Below are 22,596 nucleotides of genomic sequence, written 5' to 3' on the forward strand. Positions count from 1 at the left end.
TGCCACCTTTCCAACAAGTCAGTTCATCCTCGATTGCAACACTCACTACCGAGTTCCAAACTGCCTCTGAAAGCAATAACAGAACAATAACTATTCGTCGGGAGCTTTATTAAATGGGTTTCCATGGCCGAGCAGCTGCACACAAGCCTAAGATCACCATGCGCAATGCCAAGCGTCGGCGTAAAGCTCGCCGCCATTGGACTCTGGAGCAGTGGAAACGTATTCTCTGGAGTGATGAATCACGCTTCACCATCTTGCAGTCCGTCGGACGAATCTGGATTTGGCTGATGCCAGGATGAAGGTACCTGCCCCAATGCATAGTGCCAACTGTAAAGTTTGGTGGAGGAGGAGTAATGGTCTGGGGCTGTTTTTCATGGTTCGGTCTAGGCCCCTTAGTTCTAGTGAAGGGAAATCTTAACGCTACAGCATACAATGACATTCTAGACGATTTTGTGCTTCCAACTTTGTGGAAACAGTTTGGGGAAGGCTCTTTCCTGTTTCAACATGACAATGCCCACATGCACAAAGCAAGGACCATACAGAAATGGTTTGTCGAGATTGGTGTGGAAGAACTTGACTGACCTGCACAGGGCCCAAACCTCCACCCCATCGAACACCTTTGGGATGAATTAAAACGCTGACTGTGAGCCAGGCCTATCGCCCAACATCAGTGTCTGACCTCACTAATGCTCTTGTGGCTGAATGAAATAAAGTCCCCGGAGCAATGTTCCAACATCTAGTGGAAAGCCTTCCCAGAAGAGTGGAGGCTGTTATAGCAGCAAAGGGGGGACCAACTCCATCTTAATGCCCATGAATTTGGAGTGAGATATTTGAGCAGGTGTCCAAATACTTTTGGTAATGTATTGTATTTCCCAAATGGCACCCTATTCTCTATACAGTGTGCTCCTTTGATCAGGACTCATAGGGCTCTGGTCCCTATTAAGGGAATAAGGTGCCATTTGGGATACAACCCAGAGCACAGTCACTTCTGTCCTGCCTCTCTCTCTCAGTACCTCTCTCCTTCACTCTTCATGCCAGCATGGAATAATGAATTACAGCGAATGCCAAAGAGGAGCTTGACTGAAATGGCTGCAAATGGACTCCATTTTAGGTCAAATGACCTACGGCAGATCCCATTCAAATTGTAGTCATTAATGTTGTACCCTCTCCTATTCTCCACATATCCATGTCAATGTGATACGGTTGCGACCAAATATATTGGCACCCTTGCACTTTTCTACTGGCAATTTGCCCCACTCTTCAGCAGCAACCTGCTCTTTCATGTTTGAGAGGTGCCCTCCACCAACTGCTGTTTTCATATCTCGCCATAGGTTATGGATGTGATTCAGATATGGACTCTTCGCTGGCCACAGAACAGTCCAGCAGCTTGAGCCATTTCAGAGTGCTTTAATGTGTGTTTGGGGTTGTTGTCCTTCTGGAAGACCCACAACTTTTAACAGAGACAGAGTTTTTGGACACCAAAACACCTTGGTAATCCGCTGATTTCACGATGTCTTGCACACTTTCAAGGCCCCCAGTACCAGAGGTAGCAAAGCAACACAGCATTATCGAGCCTCACTTATGTTTGATTGGAGGGAGGGTGTTTTTTCGTTGAATGCTTCATTTGTGGGCCACATTGCCGGTAGAGAGCTGCAGCAAGCTCATTGATGGTTAAAAGAAGCATTTGTCTGCAGTCATCTTGCCCAAAAGCTGTATAACCAAGTACTAGCTCTGGGCTGACAATAATTTTGTCCATGCCATTTCTTTTTATTTTCTAAATTAAAATTGTAAACAGAAATTTACTAAAATAAAATTGGTTCTGCAATGTTTGTCACGATCGTGTGGCGGATTAACGGACCAAAATGCAGCTTTTGGAAAATAAGCCATCTTCTTTTTATTATGAAGAAGGCAAAAACGAAACAAAACACTGACACACTATACAAAACAAGAAAACGACCGTGAAGCTACAAACGTTGTGCACAAACATACAGGCTACTAACGTTTTACATAGACAATTACCCACAACCAATGAGAGCCTATGGCTACCCTAAATAAGGCTCCCAATCAGAGACAACCGAAATCAGCTGTCTCTAATTGGGAACTCATTCAGGTAACCATAGACTCTTCTAGATAACTCACCAATATAGACAACGCTAGACATCTACACTCAACACAAAACCATATATTACACCCCATAACCCCTTTACCAAATAGACACCCAAAACCAACAAAATATAAACATTCCCCATGTCACACCCTGACCTAACTAAAATAATCAAGAAAACAAAGAATACTAAGGCCAGGGCGTGACATAACCCCCCCCTTGAGGCGCGAACTCCGGGCGCACCATACACAGTCTAGGGGAAGGTCTGGGTGGGCTTCCCTCCACGGTGGCGGCTCCGGCTCTGGTCGTGGTCCCCACTTCACCACAGTCCCTAACCACCTCCTTAGTTTCTTCAAAATAACCCCTCTCCACATTAATCCCATTGCATTAAGGGGGAGTTCCGGATTAAGGGCCAGTACCAGGGTAAGGGGCAGTACCAGGATCAGGGGCAGTACCAGGGTAAGGGGCAGCACCAGGGTAAGGGGCAGCACCAGGGTAAGGGGCAGCACCAGGGTAAGGGGCAGCTCCAGGGTAAGGGGCAGCTCCAGGGTAAGGGGCAGCTCCAGGGTAAGGGGCAGCTCCGGACTGAGGAATGGCAGCTCCGGACTGAGGGACTGCAGCTCCGGACTGAGGGACTGCAGCTCCGGACTGAGGGACGGCCCATGGCTGGCTGACAGATCTGGCTGCTCATGGCTGGCTAACTGATCTGGCTGCTCATGGCTGGCTGACGGATCTGGCTGCTCATGGCTGGCTGACGGATCTGGCTGCTCATGGCTAGCTGACGGATCTGGCTGCTCATGGCTAGCTGACGGATCTGGCTGCTCATGGCTAGCTGACGGATCTGGCTGCTCATGGCTAGCTGACGGATCTGGCTGCTCATGGCTAGCTGACGGATCTGGCTGCTCATGGCTAGCTGACGGATCTGGCTGCTCATGGCTAGCTGACGGATCTGGCTGCTCATGGCTAGCTGACGGATCTGGCTGCTCATGGCTAGCTGACGGATCTGGCTGCTCATGGCTGGCTGACGGATCTGGCTGCTCATGGCTGGCTGATGGATCTGGCTGCTCATGGCTGGCTGACGGATCTGGCTGCTCATGGCTAGCTGACGGATCTGGCTGCTCATGGCTAGCTGACTGATCTGGCTGATCCTGTCTGGTTGGCGGCTCTGGCAGATCCTGTCTGGTTGGCGGCTCTGGCAGATCCTGTCTGACGGACGGCTCTAGCGGCTCCTGTCTGGCTGGCGGCTCTAGCGGCTCCTGTCTGGCGGACGGCTCAGTGGGCTCATGGCAGACGGGCGGCTTTGCAGGCTCATGGCAGACGGGCGGCTTTGCAGGCTCATTGCAGACGGATGGCTCAGATGGCGCTGGGGAGACGGATGGCTCAGATGGCGCTGGGGAGACGGATGGCTCAGATGGCGCTGGGGAGACGAGCAGTTCAGTCAACGCTGTGCAGACGGCAGACTCCTGCCGGCTGAGGCGCACTGTAGGCCTGGTGCGTGGTGCCGGGACTGGTGGCACCGGGCTGGGGACACGCATCTCAGGGCTAGTGCGGGGAGCAGCAACAGGACGCACAGGACTCTGGGGACACACAGGAGGCTTGGTGCGTGGTTTAGACACTGGTGGTAAAGGGCTGGAGACACGCACCATATAGCTAGTGCGTGGAGGAGGCCCTGGTGGTACTGGGTTGGGGCGGGGAGGTGGCGCCGGAAATACCGGACCGTGCAGGCATACTGGCTCCCTTGAACGCCGAGCCTGCCCAACCTTACCTGGTTCTATGCTCCCCGTCGCCTGACCAGTGCGGGGAGGTGGAATAACCCGCACCGGCCTATGTAGGCGAACCGGGGACACCATGCGTAAGGCTGGTGCCATGTACGCCGGCCCGAGGAGACGCACTGGTGACCAGATGCGTTGGGCCGGCTTCATGACATATGGCTCAACGCTCAGTCTAGCCCAGCCGATACGTGGAGCTGAAATGTACCGAACCGGGCTATGCACGCGTACAGGAGACACCATGCGCTCTACTGCGTAACACGGTGTCTGCCCGTACTCTCGCTCTCCACGGTAAGTACAGGGAGTAGGCGCAGGTTTCCTACCTGACTTCGCCACACTCCCTTTAAGGCCCCCCCAAGAAATTTTTGGGTTGTACTCACGGGCTTCCAGCCTTGTCTCCGTGCTGCCTCCTCATATCGCCTCCTCTCGGCTTTCGCTGCCTCCAGCTCTTCACGAGGGAGGCGATATTCTCCAGGTTGATCCCACGGCCCCTTACCATCCAGTATCTCCTCCCATGTCCAGAAATCCTTTGTGGGTAGGTCCTGTTGCCGCCTTCCATGCCGCTTGGTCCTAGGGTGGGTAATTCTGTCACGATCGTGTGGCGGATTAACGGACCAAAATGCAGCTTTTGGAAAATAAGCCATCTTCTTTTTATTATGAAGAAGGCAAAAACGAAACAAAACACTGACACACTATACAAAACAAGAAAACGACCGTGAAGCTACAAACGTTGTGCACAAACATACAGGCTACTAACGTTTTACATAGACAATTACCCACAACCAATGAGAGCCTATGGCTACCCTAAATAAGGCTCCCAATCAGAGACAACCGAAATCAGCTGTCTCTAATTGGGAACTCATTCAGGTAACCATAGACTCTTCTAGATAACTCACCAACATAGACAACGCTAGACATCTACACTCAACACAAAACCATATATTACACCCCATAACCCCTTTACCAAATAAACACCCAAAACCAACAAAATATAAACATTCCCCATGTCACACCCTGACCTAACTAAAATAATCAAGAAAACAAAGAATACTAAGGCCAGGGCGTGACAATGTTGAAAATCCAATAGCAAGGTGTGGAGACCAAAAGTTTTCTTCAATTTAAAAATATTTGAAGAGAAATAGGGAGTTATCTAAGAAAAGTGCAAAAACTGTATGTACTTTGTGACAACTGCTGGTGTAAAAAGGGCTTCATAAAATACATTTGATTGATATCTGACCCACTGTTTTGACTATTCATTCATTTAGTTAGTCCCGTAACAGTGTTGCTGTTGGCTTGTGATGGCCAATGCCTTCTGGACCTTGAATTGAACAGTGCAGAAGCCAATTCAGAATACTGCGTCTATAAATGTCTGATTGGAATATCCCAACAGCAGAGCTGATAGAACAAAAAAAATATGTAAACGCCATGGTAAAAGCAGACAATTGATATCCAAGCATTCAAAGTATGATAAATATATAACTACTTTATAATGAAATGGAAACCTCAAGCTCGTGCTGTGAGTAAGAATATACAGGAAAATGTACCACCCGTGAATAGCATAGAATAGAAATGTAAATATCAAGCATGTATTTTAACTCAACATATCCCTTACAATTGGAATAGGAAAGAAAACAAGCATACATGGAGATTAAGGGCTTTGCCTTCTCTGCCTTTATCCCATGTTCTGTGTGCAGTGCTGTATGCTGCTTCTGACGCTTTTCTCTTCCCTCCACAGGGCAAAATTGAGTTGACACGATAAACCTCAGGTGATGCCACATTATGCATCTCATCCCAACAAATCCTTTAGAGTGCAAATTAAACACAAAGCACACACACATCCCATATTACGGTGTGGATTAGCGTATCGTAAACCGGCCCAGCATATTACAACCTAATAAAGTTGAGACATGGCGTTGCATTGGTAAATAGAATCCATCAAGGTGCACCTATTTGTTTCAGGGTTTTAAATAGATAAGTTCAGACAATGACATTTATGTAGGGTAACTACCCCCCTGGGGTAACTGTCCCCACTGTAATGCTCACAAAAACCACTTTATGTCACCCAAAGAAATGTGCAACAAATGTTAATAGTCTCATAAACAATGTTTTTTGTCACTAACAAAAGGATTCTGAGGTAAATTGATCTAATATTTCATAATTTAGAAAAAGTTATATAAATAATCTAATTAAGTTAGATCTATAAAAGTTGTATATATATACAGTACCAGTCAAAAGTTTGGACAACACCTACTCAATACAGGGTTTTTCTTTATTTTTACTATTTTCTATATTGTAGAATAATAGTGAAGACATCAAAACTATGATATAACACATTTGGAATCATGTAGTAACCAAAGAAGTGTATATTTTATATTTGAGATTCTTCAAAGTAGGTACACTTTGCCTTGATGACAGCTTTGCACACTCTTGGCATTCTCTCAACCAGCTTCATGAGGTAGTCACCTGGAATGCATTTCAATTAGTTACCTCTGCTGCAGAGGATTAGTTCATTAGAGTTAACTGCACCTCAGATTGCAGTCCAAATAAATGCTTCAGAGAGTTCAAGTAACAGACACATCTCAACATCAACTGTTCAGAGACTGCGTTAATCAGGCCTTCATGGTCGAATTGCTGCAAAGAAACTTTTAAAGGACACCAATAAGAAGAAAAGACTTGCTTGGGCCAAGAAACACAAGCGATGGACATTAGACTGGTGGAAATCTGTCCTTTCATCTAATGAGTCAAAATTTGAGATTTTTGGTTCCAACCGCCGTGTCTTTGTGAGACGCAGAGTAGGTGAACGGCTGATCTCTGCATTTGTGGTTCCCACCGTGAAGCATGGAGGAGGAGGTGTGATTGTGTGGGGTGCTTTGCTGGTGACACTGTCAGTGATTTATTTAGAATTCAAGGCACACTTAACCAGCATGGCTACCACAGCATTCTGCAGCGATACACCATCCCATCTGGTTTGCACTTAGTCGGACTATTATTTGTTTTTCAACAGGAAAATGACCCAACACACCTCCAGACTGTGTAAGGGCTATTTGACCAAGAAGGAGAGTGGTGGAGTGCTGCATCAGATGACCTGGCCTCCACTATCACCCAACCTCAACCCAATTGAGATGGTTTGGGATGAGTTGGACCAAAGGAAGGAAAAGCAGCCAACAAGTGCTCAGAATATGTGGGAACTCCTTCAAGACTGTTGGAAAAGCATTCCAGGTGAAGCTGGTTGAGAATGCCAAGAGTGTGCAAAGCTGTCATCAAGGCAAAGGGTGGCAACTTTGAAAAATCTCAAGTATAAATCATTAGGGGAGCCTAAAGATGATAAATAATCCACTTGTTTAGAGATTTATTTTAAAAAGTCATCTGTTTTTAATAAAGCAGTAACATTTAAGGTGAGTGTGTAGGGGACAACTGCCCTCCCCCCCTCTCCAGGCAATCCAATGCAAGTCAATGGTACCTAAATGAACAGTTTCCAAATCATGTCCAGTTAGGCCGGTACTTGGGAAAAACACCCCTTTTGTAAAAACAACATTTCATTAAATAAGTAAAAAAGTGTAAACTGTAGCCACTTACATCCCATCATAGTTTATTTGGCTAAGCATGACCATCATTCACATACCTCATTTTTACCAAATTGCTTTTTTGTGTAACCAATTGCAAATGTTTCTCAGGTAGCCCTAGTTACCTCACTTTACCCTAAATATAATCCCTAAAATGAATGTAACTATCATACACAAAAACACAGTTATCATGTGATTGGGCTTCCACAATCGAAAGAAGAAATAAAGAGAAGAAATTTACCACAAGAAAATCTGTCTAAATGCATAATGCAGTGAAACGTTATTCGTCATCAATATAACGAACAAACGCCCGGCAAGCATGCACTAATGCAGAAAGTTAGCAAAATATGCAATAAACCACAATTCATCCTATACCCTATATTAGAATTATTACATCTCCATTCGTTCAATACTAATTACATATTAACATATTCGAGGTACAGGATGTAAGAATAGAGCGCCAGACGAAAAAAGTGCAGGTGCATTGCCCCGAACAACTTGAGAAACACCTGTTGAGACAAAGATATGTGTCACGGATGTGAAGGTGGGTGTTCGGTGGCCCATATGACCACGATATAGATTAAATAAATGCATATATACATTAAATTATCAGACGAATTTGACCTAATACGAATACTTTTCTACTTTATTTTGCCATGTGTGTAATGGATGAGAAATCTTACTCACTTGAGACCTCACCCCATAAGTGAAAAAAAAAAAATGTATAAACAAGTTCAGAATCACTTCAGCATCGATTGTGTTAGTAACAAAACCTTTATTCAAATGGTTTATTTTTGGACTCCAAAGGCACCATATAGGCTAACGTTCAATAAATTCTCTGCCTTTTCTTGCATATCTTATAAACAATTAAGGTCAACGTGTATGATTTGTAAAACATTTATGTTATGCTCTTAAGACGTTATGCCCTGTAAAGCCTTCTTGAGTTATAGTTCATTTAAAGCGTGACCGGCTTTAAAGAAAATTAGGCTACCATATATGTACAAAATGTAAAAATGTAAGAATTAAAGGGTAGGCTACTCAGTGCAAAATCGAACGGATTTAACGGAGGCCTATATTATTATCATGAAAAACATATCTAAAGTTACTCAAGAGTTATAGGCCCTACATTAGACAATAATGACACCCGTGTATAGCCTAATGAAACATTGTTGAATTGAGGTAATTTACTAATGCCGCCTGTCGATTTAAAAGTCACCATCACCATATTTCCCCGTGGGGGGGGGGGGGGGGGGGAGACTATTCGGGTGGAGAGGGGTTGAAAGGTGCCTCATCGACACATGCATGCTTCCATGAGATCCTGCAGCACTATTTTTGCAAGTTAAAACTGGGGACAGTGCAGGGGCATGATGCCACACAAGAAGAGGGGTCGAATAAACTCTCATAACGATTGACCTCTTCCCTAAGTTAAAAGTAAGCTGGACCTAAAAGCATATTGCAACTGGCCACTCACATTTGTAACTGAACGAAACATTCGATTTACAAAGTCCTTGGCCAAAACAGATGTAAATTAAGGGTAAAATTGTCAATTTATGCGATTTTTACTTTATGATTCCACAGTGCTGTAACATTAACCTTTACACATAATTTAGGCTAATTCATGATTTTGAGTTTAGGCCTAAAAAAAGTGTATAGGCCCATAGCCTATCTGAGATTAAAGCAAAAAAATATAGGGCTATATCTAGTGGAAATATCAAAAAACATTCGAATTGATTGTCCAATGGCCAGGTCAGGTGCAAAACATATTCGATAGATAGGCTACTCGCTAATAACTTTTATGAATGATAATGATAATTTCACAAAGTTGATTTTACAACCGTTTACACCATTTTAGAAACTTGAAAAGTTGTAGTTAACAATAGGCTACATTGAGTTTCCAGTCTTGTTGAAGTGGTTGGGTTTTGAGTAACAAGTGCTTCACACCTGTCGAGGTCCCTGGTAATTGATTGCAGACCTCCTCAGACAGGTGCAGCGGGAAATTCGATCATCTAAAACGCGCGAGGCATCGGGGATACTGCAGTAAAACAGGCAAATATTCAAGGCCCATATACGCTTGGGTGGGGGCCTGCCATATACGTTACAGAAGTTGGATCAGGTACCATACCTCTACTTTATTGTTACTGGGATTTTGTGCGGTTGACCTTTCAGCATGTTTTTATTAAATGAGAATAATGTTTGGCCTGACGAGGTTTTATTAATGAGCAGATTTTCAGTGTCAATTGCCTGAAAGTGCCCCCTCCCCCTGCAGGGTATTTGTTCTGTATGACTGAGAATCTAAACCCATTAACCTTACGGAAACAGCCTACACGTGGTGTTCATTCTTTACTGTCACAAGTAAGACGTCGTGACACGTGAAACGTCTGGCTAACCGGCTGTATAAACGTACATGTGCATGCGCGCTTTGGTGTTCATCAACAGGATAAGGTTGCCGATGTATAGCCTATATGTAACCATTGGTGTATAAAAACGTCAACACGGCAAGGCTCCAACATTAGACTGGTGGTGAAATGGGCCTACAATATTAAGTCATTTATTTTTTAAGTAAAAAAATATAGCTATAAAAGTATAGCTATTTTGACACATTTTGCTAGTAAACAGTAACCTAAATAACTCGAGCGAATCCTAGAACTTTCGTTGAGTTTTGGCCTCTACAGGGAAATTTGTAACGAACATATAAAAATATATATTCTCTTCTGGACAAAACCAGTCTTTTACCCAGTCTTTTTTTGTAAGGTCTTTGACATGCAAATAGGCTACACTGTAGACTTCTAGGGCTCTTTTTTCCGACATAACTTTTATAGCCCATACAAGGTTTTTCCTTAAAGACTATGCCTTATATGTGGAATTCAAACTATTAACTGAGAAGTTTTACATAGACTGGATTACCAAACTGCACTTCAATAAAAAAAGAACTATATTCTGAATCAGGAAAAAAAAGCACAATATGCTAATTGCATGTAAAGTGTCAAAATTGATGTTACCTGCATTTGACACTGACATTGTGTCAGCATTTGACACTGACACTGTGTCAACATTAAAACTTTGATTAGTAAACGTTATCCTATATTTGTACATTATAGACATATTTGTGTTATGTTACATTGATTGAATACAACATTTTTTATACTGAAATAAGCTCCGTTTATTTTATAAATAGACTATCTATCAAAAGTTCTTGGTTCAGTTGACATATATAGAAATCCGGATGACAAAGACAGCACAGCCTTCTAAACTTCTGGAACACATTTTTTATTATATATTTTCAAAAAATCTTCACAAGACCTCTGACCACATTAGAAAAGTATCAAATTAGACCAGAAATCATACCCGGATGCTTTTGCAAACAATCAGAAATTTAAGCATGTGGTATTTTCGTTGAGTAGGCCTAATGATTGACAGCAGAAAACATTCATCATCAATTAAAGAAACATGCGTTTGATCTCCGTTTTATCAATTGTAATGGGGCGGCAGGGTAGCCTAGTGGTTAGAGCGTTGGGCTAGTAACCGAAAGGTTGAAAGTTCAAATCCCCGAGCTGACAAGGTACAAATCTGTCGTTCTGCCCCTGAACAAGGCAGTTAACCCACTGTTCCTAGGCCGTCATTGAAAATAAGAGTTTGTTCTTAACTGACTTGCCTAGTTAAAAAAAAAAAAGTAAAATGGAAGTCGCTCTGGATAAGAGCGTCTGCTAAATGACTTAAATGTAAATGTAATTAGGTCGTAGCCTATAGAACAGAAATGTTGGGAATTGGTTTTAGGCCTACCTATACACTATAGGCCAAATCCCCACCATGCTCTTTGTTTTTCTTGTGATTAGATAGGAGTTTAATAGTGTGTCTAAACTTCTAGAAATGTAGCTGCAGACAAACATTTAAATGGACGACACTGACTTAACCAAAGTTATAAATAGTTTTTATCCCAATTCTTCTGCATCTTAAACTCAAGCAACACAAATGAAATATGTAGATAGTTGCAATAAACAACGGACTGGCGTTCAATTAGCTTAATCTGATGAAGACCTTGATTGCGTTCGGGGGATGCAGCAGTGGTTCGTCAGGGCTGCGGTAAACTCGATTAGGACCTCTATGGCGAAATCCGAAGGGATCCCTAAAAAGCAATCCCAATTCAAAGGAGACTTATCTACGCCAGGGCGATCAAGTGGATTAAGAGTTATTAAACCTATAAATTATCTCCACCCAAACTTTCAAGTGGCCATTCACTAGGCAAGACCTCGACGGTGAAGCGGTCAGATTAGCTTGAAGAAACATTTATCCTAAAACAAAGGATGGGGATTGGACACCCTTAAATCGTAATTATATAGGGTGGAGAATCGAAACTGGATTTTTGAGGGAGCTTCAACCGGCTATAACCTCGGGTCCCATCACATACACTCAAACTTTGATGAATTTTAAGTTAAAAGTCCAATGCATAGGTTTTTATCTCAATATCAAATAATTTCAAATATATCAAATCATTTTATCTCCATAAAGTACCTGTGATTGTTTTCAATTAAAACATTTTTTTTTTAAATAGCTTCTTATAGCAAAGAGCAATTTCTCAAGCAAGAATGTTGCTAGGACTCTCTGTGAGTGGTCTGAGTGGGGAGAGGAAAACTGAAAACTAGCTGTTATTGGTAGAGGCAGGCCAAAACTCCATCCAACCAAAACAGGCTGACATTTCAGGCAGTCTTTTCAAACAGCTCTAACACTAACAGCTCTCACACTATTAACATAATTTTCACAATTTCACAGTATTTTTCCAACCTCATAGTGTGGAAATATAAAACACAGGAAAATCACGTTTTTGACTCCACTGGGCCTTTAGGAATAGGGAACAATAAAGACAGGGAAGGTTTTGGGCTAGGTTTGATGTGTGGATTTGATCTGTACATTGACTGTGATATGACTGTTCTGTTCTTGAGTGACCCAGGATGACAAAAAGCAGCTCTCACCGAGACAAAACCACAGAAATTATACAGAATCGTCAAATGGGGGAGATGTGCTTTCACGTTTTGAAAGGGCACATGCAGGAAGCTGGCGGATTTGGGCCGACCCCTGGAGACAGAGCTGATATCTTAGCGACCCCATTCGACGGGAGGGGCGGTGGCCGGGGTGGGAGAGGGAGGGATGCGAATAAGGCACATCTGCAACGGTCTCAGAGCCCTATGATCTGTGAGCTGGCACAGACTGTGCACGGTGTCCATTCACAAATCCTTCCCTGCGCGTCACCTTTTGTAGTGGGGGTTCTCAATCCATGGCAGTGAGTTCTTATAACGTCTCAGAGAAGCCAAAAGAAAAACACAGGAAAAATAGGGTTAGGGACTCGAGGACGGTTTGCAGTAGGCCTATACGCATACGCACACGTAGGCCTAGGCTAACCAATGTCTATTTCAAAGGTATCAGTGGGGAAAACGCTTGTACGCGTGTATGCACAATTGGTATGCATATAGCTCATATGAAATGTATCAACATTTAATTTTGATCAAATCAAAGATATTGATCATTTGGATCATATGGAATCATTGATCATTTGGAATCAAAAAGGCTTACGAAAAATCTATCGAACGAACAAAGGGGGCTTATGGTGCAGAGATGAGTACCCTGCCCTGAATTTAGTCACTGTCACTAGCCGGCTACCACCCGGTCACTCATCCCTGCACCTTAGAGGCTGCTGCCCTATGTACATAGACATGGAACACTGGTCACTTTAATAATGGAACACTGGTCACTTTAGTAATGGAACACTGGTCACTTTACATATGTATATGGGATGCATAAACATTATGGACAGTGTGTGGATAGAATATAGAATATATAGTATGTGTATAGTATGTTAACATTATTAAAGTGACTAGTGTTCCATTATTAAACTCCGAACTCCGACATTGCTCGTCCAAATATGTCTATATTGTTTAATTCCATTACTTTACTTTTAGATGTGTGTGTATTGTTAGGTATTACTGCACTGTTGGAGCTAGGAACACAAGCATTATGCTACACCCGCAATAACATTTGCTAAACACGTGTATGCGACCAATACAATTTGATTTATATAGCGGGGTGTGCCATAATTGTATGTGACATAATTGTATGTCACAGCATCTTTCAAAGTGGACAGTCTTGAACAGTCTTGGACTGAAATAAACTAACTGTTACTTCTCGGTTCGTGTATAGGCTAGTCTACATTAAACATTTGCATAACATTTATTAGTCATTTAGCAGGCACACTGCAGGTTTGTATATCGACGGGTTTCGAAGAACATTTGACAGGTTTGGGTTGTATGCATGCATGGCCTTAAGGATGATCAATATTTCCACCTCCCCTGAAGGTGCACATAATTTATTGGTTAAAACATTTATATAAGCAGCATTTCTGTCCAATTCTAACTGAATTGGTTAGGATACTAAATGCGAACGTTCATAATAACCTACGGATTGCATTTTATTTATCGTGTTAATAATCTCTTTAATCAGACTCAGTTGATTTTTAACGTGGCTATACTTACAATCATTGGACAAAAGTGGCGTAGAATTATCAGGTTACCATACGCATGAAGGCCTATACCCATAAATTACTTAATTGACATTACCATCGTTCTTTGCCAACTATCGCAAGAGGTGTTTTGAAGAGTAAATCCCTAGGAATTCGTTGAAAATGTAGGCCTACTGCTTTGGGTAAATATCTGATTTCCTTCGTCGCGCCAGTGTCCAGGGAAAAGTAGACCTATAGGGTTGCTGTCAGGGCGCGATGTTTTTTTCGGGGGGATTAGACTGGTGCAGAAATGCGAATATACACCAATACATGTTTAGTAAATCATATAAGGGGTATAACGACCGTTGAGGCATTGACCACCAGCTGAATGATACACAATGTGCACAACAACACATGATAAACAGAATGATGTCACATTCAGGCAAACTAAAAATGTCAATGTAGCACAGCCCTTTACGCATCTCACTACGTTTTAAAGGGGGCGTTATTGCCAAACTGACGCAATTGTAAAGCATACATCTCATGTAGGTCTACCATAGGCTACGAGAGATGAGTTACCATATCCATCGTAAAACTAAATGATATGCACAATGCATAAATGCATAACGAGGGCATATTGCAGTCAGAGATATTGGTAAAGACTGGCCTACGAAGGTTGTGAATAAATGTAAGTTTATTATCTTGTATTAATAGGCCTATAATGTATCTAAATGTATAATTTATTCACGCATTTAACACAGCAATAAGAGAATATAGGCTATGGATCCACACCGAATTAGTCAAATTCGTTACAAGAATAAACTATAGGCTACAAATACAGGCCTACAGCGAAAAACAGATTATGGGTCACGAAAAACTGTTGGAAATTATACATCAATAAGGCATAAAATGTAACATGTATTTGTTCCTTTTAAATTAATCCAAATTCGAGTTCGTTTAACCTAACCTTTAGGTAACATAAACCAAATAACAGGATATCGAGACAACACAGTCTTCTTAAAACATGAAAGTGTGCAGCATAGCCTACAAGGTGCACCGTGGAAGAAAACGTAAGGTAGGCTGGCCTCTATGTCAATATTTCAAGACAAATCTCTTAACCGGGTGCGTGTGACACCACAATAGAAGACGCCTGCCAATTAAGGGATATACTATGCCATATTGTCCAATATAATCAATAAAAACCAACGTAGCCCTTCAATAGCATATTGACACGTATATGCCTTTGCGGTCTATAGGAGCCTGCAAAACAAAACGCATAAAACTCGATTAACTCAATCTTCTGCAACAAGAATACGAACATAGAGGCCCATTGAAGCATCCTGTTTATTATTGGCTGTGGTTTGATCTGTATGACTCTTGACTCGAAATCGTGTGATTTCCTCCACGCCAGCCCTGTTTCAGCCCTGTTTTGCTGTGGCTGGCAGCGAGAGACGCGAGAAGCGGAGGGGGGTTAGAGGCCAAGCCTCGGTGGTAGCGGGTCTGTCTGGCCGCCATTGTTTCCTGCTCATTTATTTGTGCTCTGGATAATCTGGACATCCCTCACAAGTGAGAAACAATCACAGCGTGAGAGTGGCCTATCTAATTACATCCTTTACTCAGAACTTTCACTATCAGCAGAGACTGTCACTGCATGGTGCATGATGGTTGTGCATGGTGCAGGGAGCGCCGCCGCTTTCAACCATGAGGCACTGCTAGAAAATGAATGACGTATGGAGATCGCTCTATGGTGGAAATGTAGGAATTTATTAACCGCTTTCAAAACCATCAGAGTTAGGCTATTGGTGGAAATGACATAAAAGTAATGTAGCCTATCATTAATATAGCGGGCTCGCGTGATTTGGCCGTTTTGCACGAGCCAATAGGCCTATACAATGTGGAAGAAAACATTTGTATGCCTGTTCGAAGTTTATTCTCCGTTGAGCTGACAAACGTTCATTTTAAACGTACACAAAGTGAAAACAAATAGTAATGCAATAGGTCACACACGAAATAGGGCACAGTCCGCCATATGACTTTGAAAAGCTATTTACCGCAGGACAATACCTAAAAAGATGCAGCCTAATTTTAGGGTCTTAGTACACCACAGAGAAACAGTCATTCTAAAAACGAACTCTTGCAGAGTTATTCCACCGGTCCCCAACACTCTTTGGGGAATGAATAAACCATGAATGTTCGGACGCACCAATAATAATGACGTACACAAAGTTGATATAGGCAATGCACCCTTTACGTTTTGGGGAGACTGAGTTGAAATTATAGACCAACTTTGTCCTCTTAATTTTGTAATGCCAAACGTTTAACATTTCTATGGCACCTATAGGCCTACAAAGAATTCGAAATTAGACACTTCACGATTACCTTGATAACAATTTACATCGGATATTGCCCACTGGCCCAGGAGAGGTTGAAAAAACAATTCCATAATTCACAGGGGCGGTTTTTTAACCTACATTTGACAAATGCTATGTCCTCTTTCACTCAGGCAGTCCTTCAGTGATGCCCTTTTACGCAGTGCGTAGCCTACATTACATTTCAGATCAAATAGCAACTTAACTTTGGCGACTATTCCAAGGCACGCCCTGAATCCTGATTTATGAGAAAACAGTAAAGGAGTTGGTCAGTAAAGTTACTCCCAAGTTTTGTCTTTGGCGCGACTCTATGTCATGTGCACCGTGAATACAACAGTTTGTTTGCGTCACTGATTTATTTTAAAGGGCTACGGACCCATTTTTGCTTCGAACCTCTCGTTTCTAGACCTCAGTCTATCGAGCGCAACTAACCAAGGACTCAACACTACCTGCACTTTAAATAATTATGGAGGGAACATGAGGAGATGAGAAGGAATTGGAGATTGCATGACTAGCTATGAGATTGCATGAATTGGCCATTTGCTATGGCGCTTTAGAAACTGGGACGGTCAATGCCCTGTCAATGGCATGATGCATGCAAGACGAGTCAGCAATAGCCCCATTAAATATCACTCCTCAAAATGAAGAGCTCAATAAAGTAAAAAATGTACACAACGTCCCAAATAGAAAACGCGCGAGTTAAAAATAACTTAGAAACCCCAAACCCAGTAGCCCACTAGTTCGAATCTGCATCGATGCGACCTATAAACTACAGACTCCGGTATCCCCACCCAATTCTGGTTGCAGAGACTATCCTTAGTAGCCTAGTTGGTTACGACACAGCTTTGACAACTACTAGGCTATTCATCTGTCTGAAACAAAATAGTTGTATAATGAAAACTTCACACAGCAGGCTATTAACTGACTCTCCAAATTTTACCCAATCTTACAATAACATTTTTAGAATGAGTCTATTTCAATATTCTTCTTCTTATGAAATGGCGTTTGACCGTTTCCAGATTATGCATGCATTACGCATGCAATACGCGTGAATTGAAAACATTAACCTTCAACTACAACACAAAGTCACCAATATAATAGTCAAATCAAACATAGGAGATATTTAGGGTAGGTATTTCGTTTTATTTCAGAACGCTTTTCCTTTAAAAAGGCGAGGCTGAACATTTGTCGATTCGCTCACTAGTCACTGTCATGTGGTAAAATATCTCCCAGTCTATTGGTCAAAGGCACGTGTCTAGGATAACTGCTGCAACGTCACTTGGGGGCTCGTATTGAAAATAAGAACAAAACTCAAGAGTGAATGTGTTTCAGGATCAGTTGGAAGCCTTTTTATTTACCCTTAGTTTAGTCATTGAAGCACTTTTATTGGATAGACTGAAAACGGATAGTACCAAGTTGGATGGCCAAATGACAAATGGTGTCTATCCAGTGCAACAATATAGGATAGGCAAGTTTGGGAATATATGACCAAAACGATGTTTTTGTCTGTGGGCACTATCGCAAAGGGTTGCAGGTTGTCCTGCACACTCAACGAGATTTGAGTTTATTTTTTAAACCTTTATTCAAACATTTAAAAAGCTGCGCGTGACGTAGAAGTGGATTGCGCTCATTTCGGTGCGGGAGAGCAATAAAGGGGTTAAAGAAAGAACATTGGAAAGTGTATCAGTATGGAAGAAAATGATCATAGCAACAGAGATGAGGAACGTCAAGTGTCGGCGGATGAGTCAAACAGAGCGATACTTCCCCTATTACAAGCGCCGGGAAACATTCAGCAGATCCCGCATCGAGTCACCAATTTCTTCATCGATAATATCTTACGGCCGGACTTTGGGCGGAAAAAAGAAGGCAACACAGAGCAGGAAGAAAATAGTCACGTTACCAGAGAGAACCATAGCCCGGCTGTTCCAAGAACGGAGCAAGTGGGGAGTACTGTGCCAACGGAAGGAACTTCCACTCCTCATCCAGGCGGCGTGGCCAATAAGGCTGAAATAGTTACCGAAGAGCCCCTGAAACCCCGCGGAGAGAATGGAGATCAGTGCCTAAGCTCGGACTCGGATAGTTCTCAAGCCAGCTCAAATGTACCATCCAAACAGCCTATGCTCTGGCCAGCTTGGGTGTACTGCACCAGATACTCAGACAGGCCCTCGTCAGGTAGGCTACGATTCTTTCCCCTCGTCTTTGTATCCTGAAATGCCCCAACCCGTTGTAACACTGACCTCAAACGCCTCGACCGAGTTCTATAAGGAAAGGAGGGCAAACAGTGTTTCGCCTGTTTTACGACGTGAAAATGGAAAATAGAAGATTTAACTGTGCAAAATATTCTAAATGTGTCCGTGCAAGCATAAAAATAACAATAAAAACATTACATACGATATCATTATCCACGAAAGCTATATAGGGAACAATTTCAAGACTAATTAAGGCGCTCAAAATAGCATCCTGCGCTGGTATAAAGCTGAAATGTTTAAACGCAGGGGTATTGGAAGTCTACACATTAATGTAGCCTAAGTGTGCGGGATAAATAGCATACTAACATGAATAGATGAATGAATCGAATTGTAAATAAATATATATTTCAAATTAGGCTATAAGCCAACAACAATTTTGAAGTCATTTTGGAAAAACCTCAAACGAATTGTATTTATTTGAGTGTTTAGATTATAACCCCATAATAAGAATATGCTAGCTTTGGGTTAGATCATAGCCAATTAACTACTAGGTTACTACTACTAGTTTATAGGTTACTATAAACATCTGCGCGCATATAATCAAAGCAATAATCGTCTTCCAGGGAATTCTTGAATCTCCCAAAAATGTGTTTAACGACTTAATAGCATACTTTTCCGCGATAATTCTGTCGTGCAAATCCACAGTTTTTGTTTATGCATGAGTTTTTGCAATGGAGCTGCCTTGGTCTCTAAATATTGAACCTATAAAACATGAACGTTTCCATCACTATTCTGTTATACTACTTATTCCAAAAATCGTATTGTACAAAATGTTCTCATGCATTACGTAACGTTCGTTGCATGGAGTGCACTATTATTCGATGGTATCCCCATTGGCTGCCTATCTTAAAACGTTTTACGTCGTTTTATCATCTCCAGTGAACTCCAAATGTATTAAATAATATTTATTTGATTGTCGACCAGGCCTACTTCACCCAAACAGATGTCACCACTTTTTCATCAAATCGTTTGGGCTGACGATCTTATAGGCGTAATAGTCAAAACAATTAAGCCTAAATAAAACTATCAATGCTGAGGTCAATGTTTATTTTCATTAAACAAATATTCAAATAAACCAATATTCAAAACCAACCATGCTTACCCACCAAAAGTGTAAACTTGGAATAGTATTTTGCAACAGCCAAAAACCGAATTCAGAAACCTGCTACGATGTATTCCACTAGACAACATCAACAAGCCTATAGGCTATTACCTCTACTGTATATGAAAGTAGAAAGGCGGTCTTAGAAATCAATTATTTAAGAAAAATATTTTATATTATTCAGTATTTCAATTTCAGACGGGCTTTCCAGTTGTGTTGATATATTTCCGGCCTTCTCAGCAATTCATCCAATGACCATAACAAACTCCGACATACTCCATCAGTAGCATATTAGCCTACCTACCATCTATATCTCTTCCAATGCATGGTTGTAGTCTAAGTAGCCTATAGAAATGCGGAACTACGGTTTAATTTCTAACTATTTTGACAATTCTTGTGTAATATGGATTAGTGTGCGTTGAAATGACCAAATGACACTCAAATTCGTATTTTGCATTACGTAGCAAATGGGTTATTTATTGGCCTACCTACAGTGCAATAATAAATAAATAAGTAGGGCCTAAATTAACGAATTAGGCTACACTAAGCTTTCACATTTCATATTATGATTGGTTTTGGTTAATAATATATATATTTTTAAACACAGGACCGAGATCTCGAAAACCAAAGAAGAAAACCGCCAGCAAAGAGGACAAGCGACCAAGGACGGCCTTCACAGCTGAACAGCTTCAAAGACTAAAAACCGAGTTTCAAACGAACCGGTATTTGACCGAACAGAGGCGACAGGCCTTGGCCCAAGAACTCGGTCTTAACGAATCTCAAATCAAAATTTGGTTCCAGAACAAAAGGGCAAAAATCAAGAAGGCCACGGGCGCCAAAAACAGCCTAGCCCTGCACCTGATGGCACAGGGACTGTACAATCATGCTACGACGTCAAAAGATGACAAATCAGACAGCGATTGATTTCGAGAAACAGATAACAATGCAATACTTTCACCGAATAAAAGGGCCAGTGTATAGAATATACCAGCATAAATTGATCAATATATAGAGATATTTCTGCAATATCATGTCTATGAAAAGATGTTGTAAAAATGTATGTTTTCAATCTCTTGTAACGTGTGTCGTTTTTCTTCCAGGAAAAGTACAAATGCTTATTATACGCTTCATTTTATATTGCTATTCATTTTCAATTTTTACATTATAGCGCTTTAAACTGGCACTTGACGTTGAGATCTGTCAGTGAAGTGAAAAACAACCTGCTTAAGTCCAAAGAATATTTCCTGCTGCATCCAGGCAACTGTGAATCTTAATAAATTTGCTGACAAGATATTTTATTTCCATGGTTGTTATGGTTTTATTGGGGTTGAGTTTAGTGTAAAAAGGACATAGCAAGGGTTTTTGAGTGTCAGTTCTGTGCAGACTTAATTGAAAAGTAGATGGATTTTGATACTATTTTTTTCGAAAATTCGTATTATCACAGAAGTGATTGGTTAGCAATGTTTTGGTTAGCAGACAGAACGCCTAAATTGCTAATACGTAGCATAGCCTAAAGCAAGTTCATTTCCATAAACAATTTGCGTGTTCTGTGTAATATTAATGCACCGAGGCCTCTATACATAGTTTTTGAAGAGCAATATAAATCATCTTTTGTAGCAAAATGTTTTGAATTATTATAATGCTGCCTATAACGCGAGAGACAACTCTGTAGCATAATGACAATGATGACAAAACGTTTAATGCACTCTTGGATGAAAGTATTATAGGTCTATTTTATCAAAAGTAGACACAAGGTATCGGAAAATATGGTCTATATACATCCCATGGAACTCTTTCTCTATATAAATTTTATTTCATATACATATCCATATATATCATTAAACAGGCGAAATCGTTAGTGACTGTATAACAATTGTTGAAAATCTCTTTTATTGTTGTTGAAAGGACTTCATATGTGTATTTATATAGATTATATTAAGAGAAAAAAAAATCTATCCAATGACCGGTGTTGCTTTAGAGTAGACTTCTGAGGTTTTTACACTGCTTCTTTATCTTGCAATAACTTCTTTTCGTGAATGAAATTGGTTTATGGGGCCTTTGCATGAAAGCTGCAATTTGTTATACTTGGGCAAATAACTGTGTTTATAAACTTTGTTTTTTGTCGACGAGAGTATGATCGAGCTAAGTTTTAGACTGTATCCATACCAAATTGTGGACTTTTGCCTTTTAATTGTTTTGTTGTGTATCTGGGAAAAGTGTGTGTGAATTAAAATCCACCAAACTGAACACACTTTGCCTTAAATTTCAAGTGAGAACTTTTTATGAAACAGAACTGTGCCGATTCAGAGAAGCAGTAGCCTATCACTTCAAAATGCAGATTATTGATTCAAGATTATTGCCTTTATGAAAACTGCTGGTATGACATAAAGAATATATTCATCAGCGAATATCTATCTATAGGCCTAGGCTAATATGTTTAAATGAAATTACAACACGGAGTTGTAGTATTATACAATGTTATTTTTAATTATTTTATGTTCAAAGTATTCTTTGGTATAATGTACATCGTTTGTATCATGTATGTATTCATTGTGTAATTAACTTCCTCCTGAAAAACTGGAAAAGAAAAGTAAATAAACCTCGAAGATAATACACTTAAAACTTCTCTGGCATCATCATTTTTCTATAATTCAGAGTCCAGGATAACTTAACCATGGAAATAGAATGAATTCATTCCATTTATATGAACGCCCGTGAGACATGGCCATCTCTATGCAAACACAGAAAAATCGGAAAGAAAACGTTGACCCTCCACTGACAAATGGATAGTGCTATCCGGGATCCTTGTGATGGCCCTACCCTAACCCTAGCCACTATCCTTACATCAAACATTGCCCATAACCTGAACCTAATCCTAACCCTAACCCGAACCTTAACCCTTACCTAACTGTTTAACATTTCAACTTCAATGGGGGTGACGTCAGAGTTGTTC

The 22,596-nt window shown here is 41.3% G+C and overlaps 1 protein-coding gene across 1 annotated transcript; it reads left to right on the forward strand.

Annotated features, from left to right (window-relative positions):
• Window positions 1-17,592: 17,592 nt before the first annotated feature.
• Window positions 17,593-22,265, forward strand: LOC129859421 (homeobox protein engrailed-2a-like). The gene is made up of 2 exons (XM_055929208.1): window positions 17,593-18,464; window positions 20,251-22,265. The coding sequence occupies exons 1-2, from the start codon at window positions 17,981-17,983 to the stop codon at window positions 20,565-20,567; spliced, it is 801 nt and encodes a 266-aa protein (XP_055785183.1). The 5' UTR covers window positions 17,593-17,980; the 3' UTR covers window positions 20,568-22,265.
• The last annotated feature ends 331 nt before the right edge of the window (window positions 22,266-22,596 follow it).

Source organism: Salvelinus fontinalis, chromosome 7 (assembly GCF_029448725.1).
Source record: "Salvelinus fontinalis isolate EN_2023a chromosome 7, ASM2944872v1, whole genome shotgun sequence".
NCBI lineage: Eukaryota > Metazoa > Chordata > Actinopteri > Salmoniformes > Salmonidae > Salvelinus > Salvelinus fontinalis.

Excerpts from the sequence above, each read along its gene's own strand:
- LOC129859421 (XM_055929208.1), top strand. The coding sequence starts at position 17,981 with ATGGAAGAAAATGATCATAGCAACAGAGATGAGGAACGTCAAGTGTCG. Across the intron at positions 18,465-20,250 it reads CTCAGACAGGCCCTCGTCAG|GACCGAGATCTCGAAAACCA; the intron begins GTAGGCTACGAT and ends TTTTAAACACAG.